Below are 20,272 nucleotides of genomic sequence, written 5' to 3'. Positions count from 1 at the left end.
ATTAGTAACAGCCACTTAACTGACAACTGACAAATAGACAATCAAAATTTGAACTGATGACTGACATTTGTGCCTCTCCTCCCCACCCCCCCCCCCCCTCTCCCCATCCCATTCTGACCCTCTTATTTTGCCAACACAATGGCTTTTATCTCCTGCCAGTAATTCAAGTTGTGCTGATGCTTGCAGTCTGGCCAAACTGTGGAGAGATATAGTGCAGCCACTGTTTTTAAATGATAGTTCCCGTTTTATCGGCATCATTATGCACGTGTAGATTCCCAGCGGCTACACTATCATGCCTACTCTGGTCCATTAACTGTGAGTCGGACAATGTGCGCAACACCCTCGTTTTTCTTAGCCCGTTCACAACTAGTTTACTGATTTCTGTTTTTGCCTTTCCCGCGTCCTTTCTCATGTCTACCCCCTGTTTGTTAACCTGTGAGTTCACTGCTCTTCATGCCAGCTGCTCTGCACTGTTCATAGCCGCATTCTCCATCAACATTATAAAAATTACTACAATGGTCCTCGGTTGTTTCAGTTCCTGCATCCGTTTGGTTCCAGACCTCAGACCAGTCCCCTCATATTCAATGGCAACCACAACCACAGACAAATGAAGTCAGATTCAACACAGGTAACATTAACTTATATTTTAATATATTTAAGCTTAAACCAGCATATTGACAGACAATTAGCTACAAGATATGTAGCAGTCTCAAATTCAGCTTTTTATCTTCACTAATGTCAATAGCCAACTGGTTAGGCAACCAGCAGCTAGCAATGTTAACATGATTAATGCCCCTCCATTTTCAATACTGCTTCCAAGTTCAGTTTCTACCATTGCACACAATTAGCACATCGAGGCATAGGTGCATGTTTCAAATTATTTCCTAACTTTACTTGTTTAAGTTTAAATAACCGTCCTTGATAGAACTGCTGAGACAAGAAAAAATCTAACAACGGCTAGCTACCTTTCTATCTTTCCTGCCTCCTCCTTAATGATGTTGTGTTTTTTTTTTCTCTCTCTCTCTCTTTTTATTTAAAAATTACATCTCATGTATTACATTGTACCAACATTTTAAGACAACATTGAATGAATATGAGTTACGAAGTGGATAGAGACAAGGCTTATATATTTTTTTTTTTGTAATATTTGACAAAAGATGGTTATCTGCGCAATTCTTGAGTTTGTCCTAACTACCAGTTGATCTCTCTAGGATTGAAGTCTGGATTACATGCACATATGGTAATTTTCTTTTCCTTTTTAAAGTTAAATATGGCCTTAAAGTTTTAAGTTCTCGTCCATAGTGCATTATCCTCTAGACCTTTCTGTCACTTTCTTATCCGCTGTGTTCATCAGCTTTAACTGGCAGGTTGTAGTAGGAGTGTGACTCATCATGCTTGTTCAAGTCACAATATGGTACATCCCTCGTCATGATCACCTCCAGTCGGTCAATCAACTCAGAGAAACTGGGACGAGAGGATGGATCTTCATTCCAGCACTCAGACATCAGTTCATATCTATCATGGATTAGAAGATGACAAAAAGTTAAATAACTGCATTGCGGAACAAACCCGATCAATCTACAATATTTGTCAAAGCCAACTTATTACAAAAAAAAATATTACAACGCTATATCAGTTTCTCGACATTGTATAGGTGCATGGAGGGGCAAGATGCACAAAAAACGAAATTTTTCAATAATTTAGTGTGATCCAAAATAATGTGAAAAAGAAATTAACATGACATATTGAATCCTGGACCGTGCCCAGCAATGTATCATCAGTAAATCTTATGATAAGCTATGTCAATGATTAGTTGTTTATAAGCAAAATTTTATAACTAGACCAATTCTCATTATTAGTATTTGTTAGCTTTTACAGGAGCATATCACATGGAGCCTTCATCTCCAAATTGGGCCAGTGCTACAGCGTTTTCACACCTTGAGCCATTTTTAGAATTTCTATTGGCACAAAAATATGATATCATCAGCCACGCCTCCAGCCTGCTCTCAAGTTGAACCAATAAAAATCTTTTTGCTGTACTGTTTAGTTATTAAAATGGCGGACGCACTGGACTCGTCGTCCTCGGAATTTTCTGATACAAGTTCCTCTTTTCTTGATTTTTCTTTCGAATCAAGTGTTTCGGAGAGCGAAGCTGAGGATAGTGAGTAAGAAACAGCCGGGGCTGAATGCAAAAGTTCTGACAGTCAACGGAGAAAAACACACAAAGGCAAAAACTAATGGTAAGAGTAAGCTTGCGTCCAAAACAAAATCGCTAAATAAGCAGCAAATGGAAGAATTAACATTGTGGGTTTTTTAGTGAATTAGGCTTATCCACAAGTCTTAAAAATCTCAGTGGGGGAAATTTAACTTTTCTGAGAGAAGAACTCATTCCTTGCGTTTGGTGGACATAGAAGTCCAAGAATTCTCAACCGACAACAACTTGTTGTATCAATCAACATTTCTGCGGATGTGTTAGAACTGTGTAAAAAAACAAAGAAAGTTTAGAGATTGACTTAAGGGTTCTTATTGCCACGTTACTAAACCTCGAATGTACAAGTGATGAAATTGTTGGTGGCACATTTAAAGAACTTACCTCAAAATTAGCCAATACAAGGATCAATAAAAAAGGAGTGAAAGAGATTTAAAAATGCACAGTAAAGTAGTCGACGCTGATGAAATGCTGCGACCTAAACTGGAGTTGTATGCACTGGTATCAAAACATAAGGGTTAAGTTCCTTGACTAAAAGGGCCAGTCAGTTAAAGGCCAGCCATCATGTCAGCCTGTTATTTATGACCAGATTTCCATTGCTCATTGCTGGCTACGGCCTCTATTTTGGTAGAACTTACTCAGTATTTCACGACTTCAAAAACTATATGCAGTTCCTTTTACATTGCAATTCTCCAGCTTAAATAAAGAGCTTAAAATTTATAACTCTTGTCAAGGATCTTTAACGTTCATGTACAAACCAGTACCAGGACTTCTACAAGTTGCAACCTATTTATGAGGCTACCCAGCTCCATTTCTGTGTATTAAATTCTTCAACTATAATGCAGAACTCCTTTGTTTTATTCTACCAGGCCTCATAACCATTCCAGAATTTTAGTATGTTGGGCTAATATGGTAGATATTACAGGTACATGAAAACAATACCTACATAAATTATACATTGAACTCACTATCTCTTTTCTGATTGGCCATAAGCATACGGTGAATTTTTGAAATCAGCACCTGTGACATCATCTAGCTGCAGATTATACAATAATCATGTCAAAGACAAGGGTAATCACGTCATGTATGACGGCAGCGCATGATTTCTAAGGGTAATCATGTCAAGTTCCCACGCTTTGAGTTGCTTGCCGTCAGTGAAGAAGCAAAAACATGCCTTGATTATTAATACATTCTGGATATCAGAAAAAAATGTATTCATTCGTGTTTTGACTGGTTCTTTGCATTGTCTTTGTCCTTTGTGACTGGCTAATAAAATCATTCAGGAGTTTCACTGGCTACTACACATGGCCAAAGTACGTATTTTAATTAATTAACAGTAGAACTATGGTATAGAGTGTTTTCAATTACATGGCCAGCAATCATGCAAATTGTTTGGAACAAAAGAAAGTTTTTACATTGAAAGGAAGTTCAACTACAACACTTCTTTGTCCAAAGGATCAAATGAGTTCTTCTCTCGGAAAAGTTAAATTTCCTTCATTGAGAATTTTAAGACTCGTGGATAAGCTGTAATTCGCTTTCCACATTCTTAGCCTCTTCATCAGAAATAACCCACAATGATAATTCTTCCATTTGCTGGTTACTTAGCGATTTTGTTTTGGATGCAAGCTTACTCTTACCATTAGTTTTTGCCTTTGGTGTTGTCCTCCATTGACTACCAGAACTTTTGCATTCAGCCCCAGCTGTTTCTTCGTCACTATCCTCAGCTTCGCTTTCCGAAATGCTTGATTCCAAATAAGAATCAAGAAAATAGCAACTTGTATCGGAAAATTCCGAGGATGATGAGTCCAGTTCCTCCAACATTTTGAATAACTAACAGTACAGCAAGATTTTATTGGTTCAATTTGGGGACAGGAAGGAGGCGTGGCTGGTGATGTCATATTTTCACGCCAGTAGTAATTCTAAAAATAGCTCAAGGTGTGAAAATGCTGTAGTACCAGCCCAATTTGGAGATGAAAGCTCCAATGACAGCAGTTTCTTGGCGTTTTTGAAGTGTCTGTGAAATAGAGGATATTACACGCCTGCGCATGGATACCAATTTTATCTTCTCGTGTTCAACTCGATATCTCACTTGTTCACTGTGCTCACTCATGAGATATTGAGTTGAACACCAGAAGATAAAATTCGTATCCACAAGTGGGCATGTAATATTCTGTTTATTATATAAACATGGCAATGACAAATATTTTTACGATTTTCCGAACACTTTCCGAAGATTTCCGAAGATTCTCCAAAAGTTGTCTGAAGGCCAGACAAACGTTTTGGAACATTTTCCAAAAGTTTCTGAAGATCACAGAAGATTTCCGAAGATAATCGAAGATTTCCGAGGAAGATCTGATGATGTTTCAATCACACCGCAACACATCTTAGTTCACTTTAATGGATTATCATGTTAGTAACCATGGCGTCACCAATATCCTCACACTTGAACGATAAAAATAGTACCTTCACTGTGCGCAATGAAGATATAATTTTTTTAGTAAAAGGAGAAATCCTGGTATTTCACTGGTGTTTATATAATAAGAGGATTTACTACATGAAGTTTGGAACGACTAGTAGATTTATAGTGAAACAATTACATTATTCAACTTAATCACCCATAGAAATCCAGGGCTGAAAATAACGGCCGGTCAACAGGCAATGTCTGGCCAAAATGGTGACTTGACCGGCCAAAAACTTCACTCACCGGTAATGTTGAGATGGTCACACTGTTCATTCTTGAATAAACAATTAAATGCTTAACTGTAAATCTTAGATTTTGAATCTCTTTTTTATTACGACTTCTCGCACGAAAACATACACCAACAGGTATCTGTTCAAATGGCTAAAAATTGTTCGCTTGCTGTTTGTCATGCGTTCAACATCAATAGGAATGCCATTCGAATGGCTGGAGTTATCCATTCAGAAAAATATTGAGCCGTTCGAACAACTGCTGCTATCCATTCGAAAAAATATTTCATTTATTATGACGGTGGAGGTTTTCAATTCAGAATTCACAACTAGTCAGTCTTTGGGTTTTCTGTACGGCAAAGGGAATCCGATCAGACTCAGCTTTTTGTGACGCTTAAGATTTGCCTAACTATCACACTTTTGCACAGAGCACCTCTCTTTGTTGGTGTAATTATTTCAAATGTAATGCTCTAAAGATGTCAAGATATTTGTCGTTTGTTTCACTTTTACTGCAAAAAATCGACAAACAAGGCGCCAAAACAAACTTGACTTTTCACTCAATTGTCGAGTTGTTTCAAACTTAGACACTATGGGACTCCAGGACATCAAAACACACATTTTGCAGTCTGCTTCGTTTCCATCAAGCCGTAAATGTAACATTGAGCACGAACCCAGTATCTGATTTACAACCAAACAATAAAAGTTACCTTTACAAAACAGACAAAAATGATTACGTACCAACAAAAAAGCCCAAGGCCTTATCAGTATCTGTATCTGTAAAGTTATTTTGTTCACGAATGAAATTTGAGACACCCTCTATTCGTTGCTAATAGCACAATTGACCAAAATCTACCCACTATCAGTGGTAAAATCTACCAGATGATGGTCATTAGTTCTTCGTGCATAAAAACTCTCTCTAAACTACAACAGAGTTTAGATTTTTTTATGGCTTCTAACACCTTACAACTTAATTTTAGTTACATCATTAAGAAACTTCCCAATACTTGTTGTGTAACTGTAGCCGTATTTGTAGTAACAGGATGATTTGTTGAGAATCAAGGAAACAGAAACTTCTTCGGCCATATTTGTTTTCCCAGTTATTTCTGAAGCCCAAAATTAGGATCTGCTGATGCATCTTTGGTTTCATTTACGTTTTAATGGACATAAATACTTTGTAGAACATCAAAGGGGTCAAAACAGCTCATGGAATTCAATAAATATACCCATCAAAAAACTCGAAGTTTCATCAAATAATAATTGCATCCGTTCAATACTTTTTCTTTGGCAGATGGCAAGAATTCCACTGACAGCGTGCCACTTCATTGAGCTGCTGAGCCCTGCCAAGGTTATCTTTGGATAAGTTTTAAGCTTTTCTTTGTATCAAGCCAATTTTCAAACAGCCTAGCAACAACTGGAACAAACAAATTATATTTGTGGGTTTAATTAGACCAACATTACTCAATTTCTTTTTAAATATCTTGACCGATCTCAAACGAGATGTAACTGAGCTAAAATTACTTTGGCCTCAACATGCCCAGTCACCATCTGAAAATTATTTTGAGCCCTGGAAATCTCGAGCGAATAATCTAATTGTTTAATAGCAACATGATTTCAAACCAATCAGTGTTCACATTTTCTTTGGGCTATTTTCTAAATCACAGTATTACAAGGGCTTAGACAAATCCTGTGAAACTTTGGATGTGTATAGTTGATGTTACCGAGACATGTACTTCCAGGTAATTTGATTTAAGCTACTGAAAGTGATAATCTTCTGGTCCATAACATTGGTTGTTCTTATAACAGCGAATTGGAGTGTCCGCAGGTTGAATCTGTTCTTCACCGCTATTCGTTGCCTTCACGTGTGCCTCTTGTCTAATGTTAGCAGCAGCATTAACAGTTGTTAGGATGGTTGCCTCTTGCCATAGTTGCTTGTTCTCATGTATCAGTTCTATTCCAGAAAGAAAATTGAACCTCAGCTAATTTAATCACTTACGCTTCATCACAACACATGTCAGGCCTTTCCATGCGATAACCAGTCTTCAAAAGTCGACACAGCTCTCGATTGGTTAACGTGGGATAAGGGACACCTCCTGGAATGTATCCAAAAACAAGTCATAAAAGGGCAAGTTAACAAACCGAGAAAACACAAAGCACATTATTGTCTCATAAGAAAGTAATGAAAGTAATGACTTCAATTTCAAAACTAAAGGAAAAAAGAATTTAGTATATATATTAAAAAAAATAACAATTTATGTTTAACTTACCCATGGTGGCCATTTCCCAAAGAATTATGCCAAAGGACCAGCTATATGAAAATATAAAACATCAATAAGTGCTGTTTTGTAATTACATGTACTCAACACAACTAAGATTTTAAGGAGTTCGCTTTTTAGTCCATGTGTTATAATGACAGGGTGTCCCATTAACAATTTCTACGCTTCTTTCCTGCTCTCCACACTTCCCGCATATCATAACTCGATGATACAAGCTAAATACTCAAAAGAACAAGTTGTACTTCTCCATGTGTGCATCCCCCTGCGAAATAAATTCCCAGTAGTCTGGGAATTCCTAGGAATTCCTAGGAATTCTTAGGAATTCCAAGTTATTCCAAGACATGCAAATTATGCTTTATCCAAGACCTTGGAATTTCTGGGAATATTTGGGAATAGTGGAAGTATGACTGGGAATTATTGGGAATTCCTAGGAATTCCAAGTTATTCCAAGCCATGCAGATTATATTTAATCCAAGACCTTGGAATTTCTGGGAATATTTGGGAATAGTGAAAAGTATGACTGGGAATTATTGGGAATTCCTAGGAACTCCTATTATTTCCCAGACTGTTTTAAAAAATGTGTTTGGAATATCTAGGAATTTTTGGGAACAGCTAAAACACATGAAATATTGTGTTTGAAATTTCTATAAATTTCCCAAAATGTCAAAATTAAAGATCAACTCAGTGCATGAATCAGTTTCTGTGAATTAGTAAAAATCAACAGGATCATTTCCCTGCAGTTCTATACCTTTTTATTGTTGTCAAGCTCCAAGGTAATTATTTACAAACAAATGTTACTACATTAATTCCAGTTCAAGTCTGACAACTCGACATAAAACTATAGCATTCATAACATTGCTTTTTAGATCCAACCTGATTTGTTAGTGTATATGTGCCCGTATGGACCCTTAAATCAAACACCCAGAGTTTAACTGATAGAAAAATGGATGCTCTCAGATTTGATAAATAGATTGAGCAAAAAATTCCTGTCAGCATAAATGTATATATATTATTTACAATTTCGATAAAACCAAAAGTATATATATGCATGTATATATTTAATATAATAGTAGATTCACACACATACCCATCACAGCCCACTGTTGAACAATTTTTGACTTGATCCTTTATGACTTTAGGAAAAAGAGGAAGACATCTCTCGCAGATGTCAGAAATGAAAAGCTCACAGTTCCCACACACTTGCTGTACATTTGTAAAACTGTACTGTGACATTCTCTGGACAAATTACCCGTAGTTTCATTAAAACAAGGATATCTTTAGCAGCCTCTCATTGTCATACAATGTCTTGAAATTAAGGCCAGAATAGCCATACAGGCATATTCTTTGGCAGAAAATGTTTTTTTCTTGTGAACAATTAGTTTCACTTTCATCAGGGGAGTCCAGTGAATGGCCGTCAGTGTCAGAGTTATCAATTTCTTCAGAGGAGTCAGAACTAGAAACTTCAACATCATTATCTGAATCACTGTCTGTGGACAAATCTGAACTGTTGTGTGTATTACATCAATTGGTATTTCTGTAGTCTTTTCAGGTACAGTGTATAGGCAACTCAATTTCATCAAATGCTTCTGTGAAGCTTCAATTCTTGCATAAAGGTTGACTCCATAGTCCATCAAAGTCATCCACAACATTTCTGCCAACAGCCATCTCACTCAGGCGAGCCGAAAACTTTGAGGTGTTCTGTTCATGGTGCTGGAAATGATCTCCAGGAAAAAGTGATGCAAGAGAGGGAGATGACATCAACTGGCCTGGGAAGACTGCTTTAAGCAATTTATGTGGTCAAATCTTGTAGATTTTCGTATGGGTATAGTGGGATCATCAATATGTTTCTTGTATTTCCTTGTCCTCGTGGTCACTTTAATTCATGACACAACAAAATCAAAAGAATAAAAAAGATTACGAGTCAGTGGGAAACAAATGAATAACTGACATAAATAAATGACAAATAAAAAAAACCTACATCTTGATGTATTGAAAAGACTATAGATCTCATATAATGTTAATCCTTATAAATAATTCAAAGGAAAAAAATGATAAGCATTGCAAATTTCTACTTGCTGCGTTGTGCTGACTGGGTGTTGAAACAAGTGGGCTCTCAAAATAGATTTGGTGGACTTACAACAAGCTTAAGCTTATTTCGCAGAATTTATCTCGTTTTCTCACGTCGATCTGAAACCTTTTAGGTGAATCTCGGCTTTTGGGGTTTTTAAAGAGCACACAATGCATTGCTTAGTTTGATTTATTTAGAATTATAGCTTATCATAACAGAAAATCCCTATAAAATGGATTCCTTACCTTTACAGTGAACTTGATTTAAGTGCCTCATGATCCTTTGTTATCTTGACAACCGTCGGGAACAGATCAACTAGTTAAAGTACGTTCCATTTTCTTCGATTTCTTCGTAAAAGGTTTGTGTAGTTTTTTCCTTTTGAAGCAAGACCCATCTTTCAGAAGACCACCAAAACAGCGTGGAAAGGGAAGCAGACTTACCATCGAGAGCGACTGGTCTGGCAACCACGTTGCCAGTCTCTCTCTCCTTCTTCTCCAGTTTCCATTCTCTCCTCAACTGATCAGCTGAACCAATCACAGCACGCGAAATTTCACGTGACTATCCTCGTGACTGAACCTGACAAAGATCGCGTTATTCATTCTCTTTTGGCGCCCATCTTTGAATTCAGCGTTAACGGTTGATCGCTCGTGCGTATTAGTAGATTTCACTTCCAAAATTATATCAAAATGGTTTTTGTTGCGGTCCTGTGACTAGAAGAAAACAGCGTGAGTGTCATTAACGAGAAACATGTTATTCTTGGCGAAGATTTGGAGCTAAAAGAAAGTCTTACTGTGGATGTTTCAACGGGGAAAACTTCAAAGGGCAGATTAGCTGTATACAAAATTATTTGGTGAGTAATCGAATTCAAGTAACCCTATATTATACAAAGTAACTTCTTTTATTTAGATAAAAGCTTTTGAATGAACTTTGTCATCACGAATCATACACGAGTGGGTCACTCAGTCATGGCAGGAAATGAATTCTGGCTAAAGCAAGGTTGAAACAATTTAGGTTGCCTAGAGGGCATGCCTAAGCAATTTGATTTGCGAATAACAAGTCGTTTCTCTCGCCATACTTGTTCAAACTAAACAAATATAACAGTTCTCGCTGATCCCAGTCAAAGTTCTTGACAAAAACTCCAACGAGGCAGCCACAGTCTGCATGAGTTTGATGTCTCCTGTGTGTTTCAGCCTGACTGTATGGCAATCCATGTTGATCTTCAATTTTTGTCCATCCGTATATTCTTTTGCGTTTACTCTATTATTTAAATGTTCCTTTAATGTTTTAAGTGTCTTTTTTAATATTTCTAATGTCTAAATTTGGCTAAAAACCGTGATATATATCCTCCAATTCGAGAGTTGTTGATACACGTATAGAAGAAGGAAAACCTTGATTTAGTCTACTGTAAGCTCAAGATTTATGTAACATATTTATCAATAGTATACAAGCACCTTCACAATTATCAAGTCTTCTCTTGTAACATTTCAAGCAGCTTACAGTCAGGCCTTAATTAGCTGCATGTATTAAACTGTGAGCACATAAATATTTGGATCTCAGTCTTACAGTACCTCATATATATCGCAGTGTAATGTATTTTTTTAAATTTTGTTTTAGGTGTCATACAACAAAGATGAAGATGAAGAGGCTAGCTGCAGAATCAACAGAAATAACTGAACAGCAGCTAAGTTTGCCCAAACTCAGCCTTTTTTTAATTTTAAGGAATGTCTCAGTTTTGTTCTTATCATTGATTCCTTACAATCATGAAAATCCAGATATGTTCCACACAATAACAATAATTTAAGGTAAAATCTTGAGTATGGAAAATTGTTGGATTTGTAAACTAAAAAAGTAAGTAAATTACCCGAAAAAGTTCTCTTTTTATCAAACATGTAAAAGTTTGACCTTCATATCTGTTTTCAGTTTTACTTTTGATTCTTGATGTAATGAAAAAGAAACAGGATGATTATTCTTATGTTTAAATTCATGAGAGCCAATGTAATAAACCATTCATTTAAAACCTGTTTGATGTGATGTCAGTGACTTTATTTGTTATTTTAATGCTGGGCATTTATCAAAATTTTGTCTGGCCTACAAATGATACAAAATTCCCAGTTTTTCTCAGATTTTCCCAAAAATTCCAACCTATTCTCAAAAAATCCTACAAATTCCAAGTTATTCTCAGAAATTCCTGGGAATTTTTGGGAATTTTCAAGGTGAGTATATTTCAGTTGGAATTCCTAGGAATTCCAAATCAGCTCTATGTGAACTTGGAATTCCTAGGAATTCCTAGGAATTCCGAGTCCGAATTACCGTGAAAATTCACACCTTAGATTCCTAGGAATTCCTAGGAATTTTTTCTTAGGAATTCTTAGGAAATTCCTAGGAATTCCTAGGAATTCTTAAAGTTATCTCACAAGGGTCTGAGGGTTAAGGAAAAGGCTTTGCCGTCACACAGAAAGATTGACTTACACATCACTCTTGATGGTGTAAATGCTGTCATTAATTGATTCTGGGGCCATCCATTTCACAGGAAGCTTCTTTGTATTCCTTCCACTGTACACGTCTTCGTAGATTTGTCTCATCAACCCAAAGTCCGACACTTTGACTCGGTTATCACTGCCAACCAGAATATTACGAGCTGCAAGGTCACGATGAATGAAGCCTTTCTCCGCGAGATGATTCTAAAATATCATGTAAGAATTAAAGAGTACGAATTTATTTCTAGAAATAAGGATTATAGCTGATTATGGTACTTTATCCACAAGACATATTTTTTCTTTTTTTGTTAGTCAGATATTCAGTGTCACTACTACAAAGTATTATACTATATCTGATTTCTAGGTAGTTACATTAATACCTACCATTCCCTTTGCTATTTGCCAAGCAAAGGAAAAGAGCTTTTGAGTAGTAAAGCTGTCTGCTTCTTCATCGTCATCATCATAATCAGTATTTTCAGTTGATATCAACATGGCGGAATCGTTGCTGTTCCCCTGTGATGTCGATGGCATCGGTAGCACTTCTATTTTTTTCTGATCCAGATTTTTGCTGCTGTTTTCTTCCTCTTCATTGTCATCATCATCAATATTCTCAATTGATATCAGTATTGTGGAAGCGTTGCTGTTTCCCTGTGATGTCGCTGACATTGGCAGCACTTCCATTCTTTCGAGATCCAGAGTATCTTCTTCTTTGTCATTGTCATCATCAGTAATTTCGGTTGATATCAATATGGTGGAAGGGTTGCTGTCTCTCTGTGATGTCGATAGCATCGGCAGCAGTTCCATGCTTTGCTGATCCAGTAAATAGTTGTTGTTTTCTTCCTCTTCCTCGCCCTCATCATCATCATCATCATCATCATCACCTATACCTTCACTTGATATCAATATGGCGGCAGCGTTGTTGTTTTCCTGTGACATCGTTGGTATCGGCATCAGTTCGATGTTTTCCTGATCCGATAAATCATTACTTCTTTCCTGAATAAAGAAGGCAGGAAAAAGAACATAACCTAACAAGTAATGATAGTAAACTAAACGCTTGTAAATTATTTGCCACACTTATTTCAAACCTAATGCAGCGCAATAAAAACACTAAACTTTGTGAGTTTTTCTTATATTGATTAGAAAACATTTGTAGTAATATGTCGAAGGTGTGCTTGCTATACAATTGTTTTGACAGGTTACAATGCCCAGATTGTGATATTTTTTCTCGGTTTTAATTTTGGTTCCAGTGTTTGTTTTTTACATTTCTTCCACTCCTGCTCTAGCTTTAGCATTTTAATACATCATCATACTTTTTAGAAGATATCTAATGCTTTTGATTTTTACTGCCAGTCTGGCTATGTTGACATAACTAATCTCATCATATTTGCCACATTGAAGTTTCATTATCTTACATGTACGTTACGTTTGTAGATACCAAATAACAATTCCATGTTATAATCTTTGCAAAATGTAGTTTTAAGAGCTAAAACTGCCATGTAAATAAACAATAAAAAAGCAAACACTTTCGCTTTTCAACTACTTACTTCAGCAAGGTTCTCAGCGAAAAGGGTTGATGACTTTAAAGTAGCATCTAAACGCTCTAGTCTATATCTGCCATCCATACCTCCATCCTGCTATTTAAATGCATTAAAATGATCACATTTTAATATTTTTCTTACATCTGTCAACTTTTCTTTTCACGCGGAATGAAATACTCCTTCAAACTTTCCTATTGAAATTTTGACATCAGGGCTAAGGTATTTTTCCAAAACAAATTTGAAGAGAATCTTTGCTTACAGCATTATATCGAGGTTGACGATAATATATTGTAAAGTAGTATTCAAGCTGTGTCTTACATGTACCTGAGAAAGCTGTCCAGAGGTTATGGCGATTTCTTTGTTAACTTGGAAACCGCCAGGAATAGCCAAGGCCCTATTTTCATCCTGAAGGTCTCCTTCTCCCTGATAAAATATGCATTATAAGTTAAATATTTTACATAATGTAATTCATATTGATATTTTTATACATTCACTCGCCCATTCCTTTGTTCGTTCATCTAATCCATTCAATCATTTGTCCTTCCCTTCGTCCTTACCCCATTCCTTCTTTCCTTCCCTCCTTCCTTCCTTCCTCCCTCCCTCCCTCCCTCTCTCTCTCTCTCCCTCCCTCTCTCTCTCTCTCTCCCTCCCTCCCTCCCTCCCTCCCTCCCTCCCTCCCTCCCTCCCTCCCTCCCTCCCTCCCTCCCTCCCTCCCTCCCTCCCTCCCTCCCTCCCTCCCTCCCTCCCTCCCTTCCTTCCTTCCTTCCTTCCTTCCTTCCTTCCTTCCTTCCTTCCTTCCTTCCTTCCATCATCCAACCCACCACCAATTCTCTTACTAACCCCCTCCTCACCGATCAATACACCCTGGCAGTCAACTATGTGACATATCAATTGACAGAATATTTCCTTTTAAGCCTTAGATATTTGATTGCAGATATACAAGATACACTATTAAACACTCCCCATCCCTCAAGTTACATACTGGTGGAGTCAAAGGCCTCAGAACTTTTAGTCGCAACTCCATCACACCACTCACATTCTTGAAGTTCAAACTGACATATCTGCCATCAGAATAGGGTTTAATGTAAGGCACCTACTTGCAATTGGTCACATTCACTCACTTCTTTTTGAGCATTAAATATTTCCTTGTCTTCGTAACATTTCTTCTCCTCATTACCCCCAGTGCCTTGGTTTCGATTGATCTAGAGTACAATGAACACAATTAGGTCATAAATTACCATGTTGGTCTAAACGTGGAGGCAATTAAGTTTAAAGATGACGGCTGAAAAGTACTTTTTTTTATTAACTGGAAATTTTGTTATATTTAGAACCCAACACAGCCTACTTGGGAGACATCTAGCCATTGAAAATCCTATAGCTTCATGCTAAACTGTGAGCTTTGATAGACTAGCAAGAGCCACATATAATTAGCACAAACTATCTCGTGAAGTCACTCTCACTGTCCTTTAAAAGAGTTACCGTAAAATCCATTACTACAAAACACTTGGGGCAACGTCAAATTGATTAAATATTCCTTTGCAAAACGTCTTACCGATCGCCTCCTGCATCGTAACCACTGCAACAGATCACCAAATGGAACGTACTCTATCACCAGGAACTTGTGCTCCTGCAAAGTGCAACAACCAACCAGGGATACAATATTCTGGTGTGCACCCAACAGCTTCATCTGTTCTATTTCCTGCAAGAACTCTTCTTTTTGTTCTTTGCTCAGATCATCTAAACACAAATGATGTAGTTAAATTCCTATTTGCTACGAATATAACATTTTAAAACCAGATTCAAAAATCAATCAGCCATCTATTAGGCTTTGCTTCAGTCACAGTCTGAGTACATTCCGACAGAAAATTCAATTGCGTTTCATGCTCAGGATTACCCGCTGTCCAATACAGGAATAATGGGACATGAAAACAACATTTTATGGCTGATTTGTTTTAATTATGTCCACACTATAAAGGGAAATGGCTCAGTTGTGTTGTTTGTAATGTCACCTCAAGCTTAAGACTGGGGAGATACAACTTGTGATCTGATTGCAAAAGACCAGATGCGACTGATCTGAAAAGGGTTAATGTGTCAGTCAATTCCAGCAGTGCCCATCGCCCGGCCGCCCCCTCCCCCCCCCCCCCCCCAAGGCTATCCCCCGAGCATTAGCATTTTTGGGTGGGGACACATAAGCTGTCTCAATAAGCATAAATATCAAAATACACATAAGCTGTCTAAATGCCCTGGGGTGGGGAGGAAGAAAGAGGGCAAATGCCCCGCCCGGGGGATCGTCGCCTCCCAACACCTCTGCAGTTTTTTGAGCCGAGCTCCGGCGGCCTGAAATGCCGCCAAGCGGGGCCCCACACTCACACAGGAAAGAAAAGGAAACTTATGAGTTGATTTTCTCATGGTTATCATGGCTAGCGGTATTGCTCATGGGCACGTTCGCACGATGGCGACGATGACAGAATCGCGCAAAATGGCGGCCATACTCCAAAAAATAGGCTGACAGAGACATGCAGCCTTAGTTTACCGCGTACTTCGTTAATATTGGACATCCATGTTATGATCAATTGACACCTGTCAAAATGAGGTATCCACTGACCAGTATCACCTGACCATATCACGGGCTTAAGTTTACAGCTCAATGAGGTCACGTTATTTTTAAGTTGACTGCTGACCAAGTGCTGCTTTTCGATTGGATTGCGGGCTCACTTGTTGAAAACAGGGCAGGATTGTTCGGAAGTCGGTTAATGCTAGCCCAGGATTAGAAGTTAACTGAATAATAACTTTTTCTTCGATACAAATGCTTTTTACTGCTTTGTTTTGTGTATATGGTGGTTATTAAAACTCAAAACAGAAGGCCAAACAATATACAGAAAACCTCACCACAAAGTTACAAGACTCAAATCAAAATTCTACCTTTTCCTGGGTTAGCTTAATCGGGCTCTGAACAACCCGGCCCAGGAGCTACGCTTTCAGGCTGGCCTAAATCTATATAATTATTATTAATCAGTAAATAAAACGTTCAACTGTTCAGTATTTTAATGCAACGGTAAGACTTCAAGGACAACAGTACGTGAATTTGTACTGCTCTAAAACCTATTTCAAAGCCTTTTAACGACGAAAAAGTCAGGAAGCTTTTGGAAAATTCATTATAATATTAATAAACAGTGCCGGGATTGTGGCCGACGTGCCCCCAGCCGCGAGCGATGATAGGTGCCTGTATTCACAGGCTACTTTTTCTATGAAGAATCAAGACATTTTAAATGATGATGTATTGCATTTTAAGCTCGCAAGATCTGTCTTGAAGATCGCATCATTTGAATTCGCAAACCTTAAGTATTTTAACTCCACTTTCATGAATTTAAAAAATGCTAGGCTAGTTTTGAATGCGAAATGCGAAATAGTCGTGTTCACATCAGTGATTGTTTTGTCATCAACAAAATATAGTTCACCTCGTCGCTTATATTTATATGCTTACAAGTAATGAAGAAATATCTAAAATTGAGAAAACATACCTTTAAAAGCATCTACAAGTTTCTCCAGTCCCTGACAGACAAGCCATTGTTCGACAAACGCCTTGTCTTTCCTGATGGACTCATCCATGGCACTTTCGAAAACACGTGTGTCAAATGCCCAGGGGTCGCTCTGGGGTATGCAAATGCCCAGCCCCCTGGCCGCGATAAAACTGCGAATGCCCCACCCCCGGGACTGACAACGTGAGCAAATGCCCTGCACTTGCCCAGGTGTGTGTGTGTGTGGGGGGGGGGGGGGGGGGGGGTGGTGGGTACTGCTGGAATTTACTGATGCATAAGTATTTGCATATCACTGTGAATTTTAAAAATCTCTTTCGGGTGTATTTTAAAGACACTGGACCTATCCAATTAGCAAGTTGTGTAACGATTTGCCCTTTTATACATGATTTTACATGATGATTGCAATTACCTTGCAGTTCTTTAACAGCAACCACCTGGCATGGCTCCTCGGGCTTCAGTGTTTTTTCAGTGTCAAACACTTCTATTCCAACTCGTCTCTTTAGAATTGCTTTGTAAACCACACCAAACGCTCCTCGACCCAGCTCTTCCTTATGTTCTATTTGCTCAGGAAGAAGTTCCCACTTGTCAAACGCGATAATTTCGCGAGCTGAACAAGCTGATCTGTGGAACAATGGGAAAATAGTTTAAGCACAAAAAGAGTTGTTATCAGGTAGTATAGCAAAGTAGGCTATTATTTTACTTAAATCTTGCTGCTTAAAAGATGAATGTCTTAGAGCTTGGCATTGAACTCAGCCATTCTGTATTCTGCCAATAAGTTCCAATTGGATACCAAGTTCTCCAATGGTAAAGACTGTAGTTAAGCATATACCATCAAAGCTATCCCAACTTCCGAGCGAGAGTTATTGTTATTTCCTCTAGATAACATGCTAGTCCATTGCAGGCTACCTCCACACATTTCATCAGGTTGACCTGGCACTTTGGCGTCATCCATTTTAAACTGATATCCTAAGCTGGAGAGATTCACAAATAGATTTCTTACTCAGGAACACAACACAGTGACCCCAGCCAACGTACCACATTTTGACGTCATCTGTGATCTATTACTGAACAGACGCACGGCAACATGGAATCTATTTGTTAAATAGATTTCTTATTCAGGAACACAACACAGTGACCCCAGCCAACCTACCAACATGGACCCCAAGCAGATCCCGAGTCCAACGCGCTTGGGTAGTTACTTGGGGTGCAGCACCATGTGCAACACGAAAAATGGCCAGCGAAAGAAGGAGAGAGGGGCTTGGTGTGAGGAGTGAACGATTGTTCTCTAGCCTTCCCGTACCACACTCCTCTCTTTTCTCTCTCTCCTTTTCCCTCACTGCTCCCCAACTAACCAGTGGGCCACTGCGCCTCCCATCATTTTGCCAAATCATTTCACTTCCGATTTCTTGTCTGAACATCACATTTCAAGGTTAAGCTATGTTTGTCTTGTGGTACGGATATGTTATATATAGGGTCAATTTATAATAGTAAGGTTTTCTTTGCTATCAAGTGAATACATTTAAGCAACAAAGAGGCAAGGTCTCCATCACGTGTCAAAACAGCGCCTGCTAGGAGTGGAACCAGCTGTAATTAACTTATAGATACAGCATTTAGCTGTAAAATGCTATAACATTCAGAATCTCTCCTGTTAATTGTCCCAGTTTTGCAATAACCAACAAATTTTTTTATGTTCCATCTTAAGTACGTAGTAACAATAACAGTGAATAACCTTTTTATTCGCTTGTGACGAGACCGTCTGTAGCACCAGAAACCTACAATAAAACACAGCACCAGCAACAGAATGAAGGCGATACCAGATAAGATGTAAATCATCCTTTCATTGGAGATCGCAGTTTCCTGTGTTGGTTGACCAGAATTCCTTTGCAGTGGCACTGAAAATGGATAATAAATTTATATCTTAAGGAGGCTGGGAGTTTAAGTAATGTTTGAGGACTACACTGGAAATAACTGGATGATCAACATTCCAAAGGCTGCCAAAATTGGATGAAGTCACAACTCCAATTTGCAAAATTGAATTTTCTTTTTTTCACTAAATGAAAAAGCGTGTCGTTCTGTTTTGCTTTAATTGTATCGTGCTTGCAGCTGTCTACGGTTCATGATAATTGAGACTACTAGTACTGTTCAAATGAATGACATGGAAAGATATAGACCGTAAAAAAAGAGAAAATATTGCGAGCAAATTTTCGCAATCTTCTAGCGTTTTCTAAAAAGTCGTGAAATCCAAGATGGCAGATACATTCTATGACAAGGACCTCGTAGAAGAAAGTTTGGTATGTGCTATAAAACGTGCAAGATTTATGCTCAGTAATGACTTAAATACTACAAGAGTAACGGGGTGTTGGCCTCAAAAGCCCCTCCCCTTGCCCCCGATTACCCATTCAGTCAGAGAGGACCTCAAAAAGTCCATAAGCCCGATCTGAATATCTGAATAGGGCCAAAGAGTATCTGGAAGCCTGTGACTTCAGATATGACAAGTGCATGACCTTTTAAACATTCTTTTAAAAGTTTTTTTAATTTCATTAAAAAAAATTATTAAAATTTAGTAAATCGGCGAATTGGTGGCGAATTTTTCACGTGTTGATCAATAAATGAGTGGTTTCTATGCAAATTTAAATTATCTACCTTGCTACGTTTAGAATGATCTTCCTTCATTTCGTTTTTAGAAGATATAACTGATCAAAGGTTCTTGAAAAAAATGACCTTTGACTCTACAACCTTTTTCCGCAAAAACTTGGACGGTCGTTCCAAACGTGAGAGGATGGAAATAATTGAACTGCGTCTAAAACTCATTTTTGTCGAATGATCTTGCTAAAAACCACCACCAATTCGTCAAATAATTATATGATATTTTTCGCTAAACGTCAAGTGACGTCACGTGGCCCGTCGCAAGTACCAATTCTTCCTCAAAATGCTAAGGACGTTAAAACCTAACTGTGTGCTAAATTTGGTCACTTGTGTCTTTGGAGATATATCTAATAAATTATTTTAACCAGTGAAGGTCTTTGATCCAGTCCTTAAACTGCTTGAGGAGGGAGATAAACTTATATAAGCAAAGCTTAAAGCTTAATCAGCTTCTTTATGGTCCCACCCGAACACCGTGTGAAACCAAGGACGGTGAAACCGAGGCTGGTGAAACCAAGGCTGGTGAAACCGAGGCTGGTGAAACCAAGGCTGGTGAAACCAAGGCTTATGAAACCATAGTGAAGACTAACCGATATCCTCTTCGTTCAACCTAGTCGTCTGATTTAATAACATTTTCACTTGGTTTCCAATCCCTAGAAGACCTTAAAAAGCCCAAACGTCCGGTCTGAATAGGGTTAAAGAGAATCCGCGAACTTGTGACTAAAGACACCAAATGTTCATGTCAATGTTTACGTTCATTATAGCAATCGATGACAAAACTGCTCTGTTTCAGTTGTTTCAGCGTATTGAAAATTATCACGCTCAAGAGACATGGTC

The 20,272-nt window shown here is 38.1% G+C and overlaps 1 protein-coding gene across 1 annotated transcript; it reads right to left on the bottom strand.

The window, feature by feature from the left end:
- Positions 1 to 1,334: 1,334 nt before the first annotated feature.
- Positions 1,335 to 18,170, bottom strand: LOC145464027 (uncharacterized). Its single transcript, XM_081447844.1, has 11 exons — positions 18,145 to 18,170; positions 17,707 to 17,763; positions 17,202 to 17,413; positions 14,806 to 14,990; positions 14,375 to 14,455; positions 13,578 to 13,676; positions 12,100 to 12,708; positions 11,708 to 11,919; positions 7,162 to 7,202; positions 6,891 to 6,987; positions 1,335 to 1,515 (listed from the first exon to the last, which is right to left on the bottom strand). The coding sequence occupies exons 1-11, from the start codon at positions 18,168 to 18,170 to the stop codon at positions 1,335 to 1,337; spliced, it is 1,800 nt and encodes a 599-aa protein (XP_081303970.1).
- Between the last annotated feature and the right edge of the window lie 2,102 nt (positions 18,171 to 20,272).

Source organism: Orbicella franksi, chromosome 1 (assembly GCF_964199315.1).
Source record: "Orbicella franksi chromosome 1, jaOrbFran1.1, whole genome shotgun sequence".
NCBI lineage: Eukaryota > Metazoa > Cnidaria > Anthozoa > Scleractinia > Merulinidae > Orbicella > Orbicella franksi.
The sequence above is the reverse complement of the archived record's forward strand: the minus strand, read 5'-3'. Positions and strand labels throughout refer to the sequence as shown.

Bases quoted from the DNA above. Each gene is read 5' to 3' on its own strand.
- LOC145464027 (XM_081447844.1), bottom strand. From the start codon at position 18,170: ATGATGGGAGGCGCAGTGGCCCACTG. The intron at 11,920-12,099 runs GTAGGTATTAAT...ATGATATTTTAG, and splicing joins GGCAAATAGCAAAGGGAATG to AATCATCTCGCGGAGAAAGG. The intron at 1,516-6,890 runs GTAAGTGATTAA...AATCCATGATAG, and splicing joins GACATGTGTTGTGATGAAGC to ATATGAACTGATGTCTGAGT.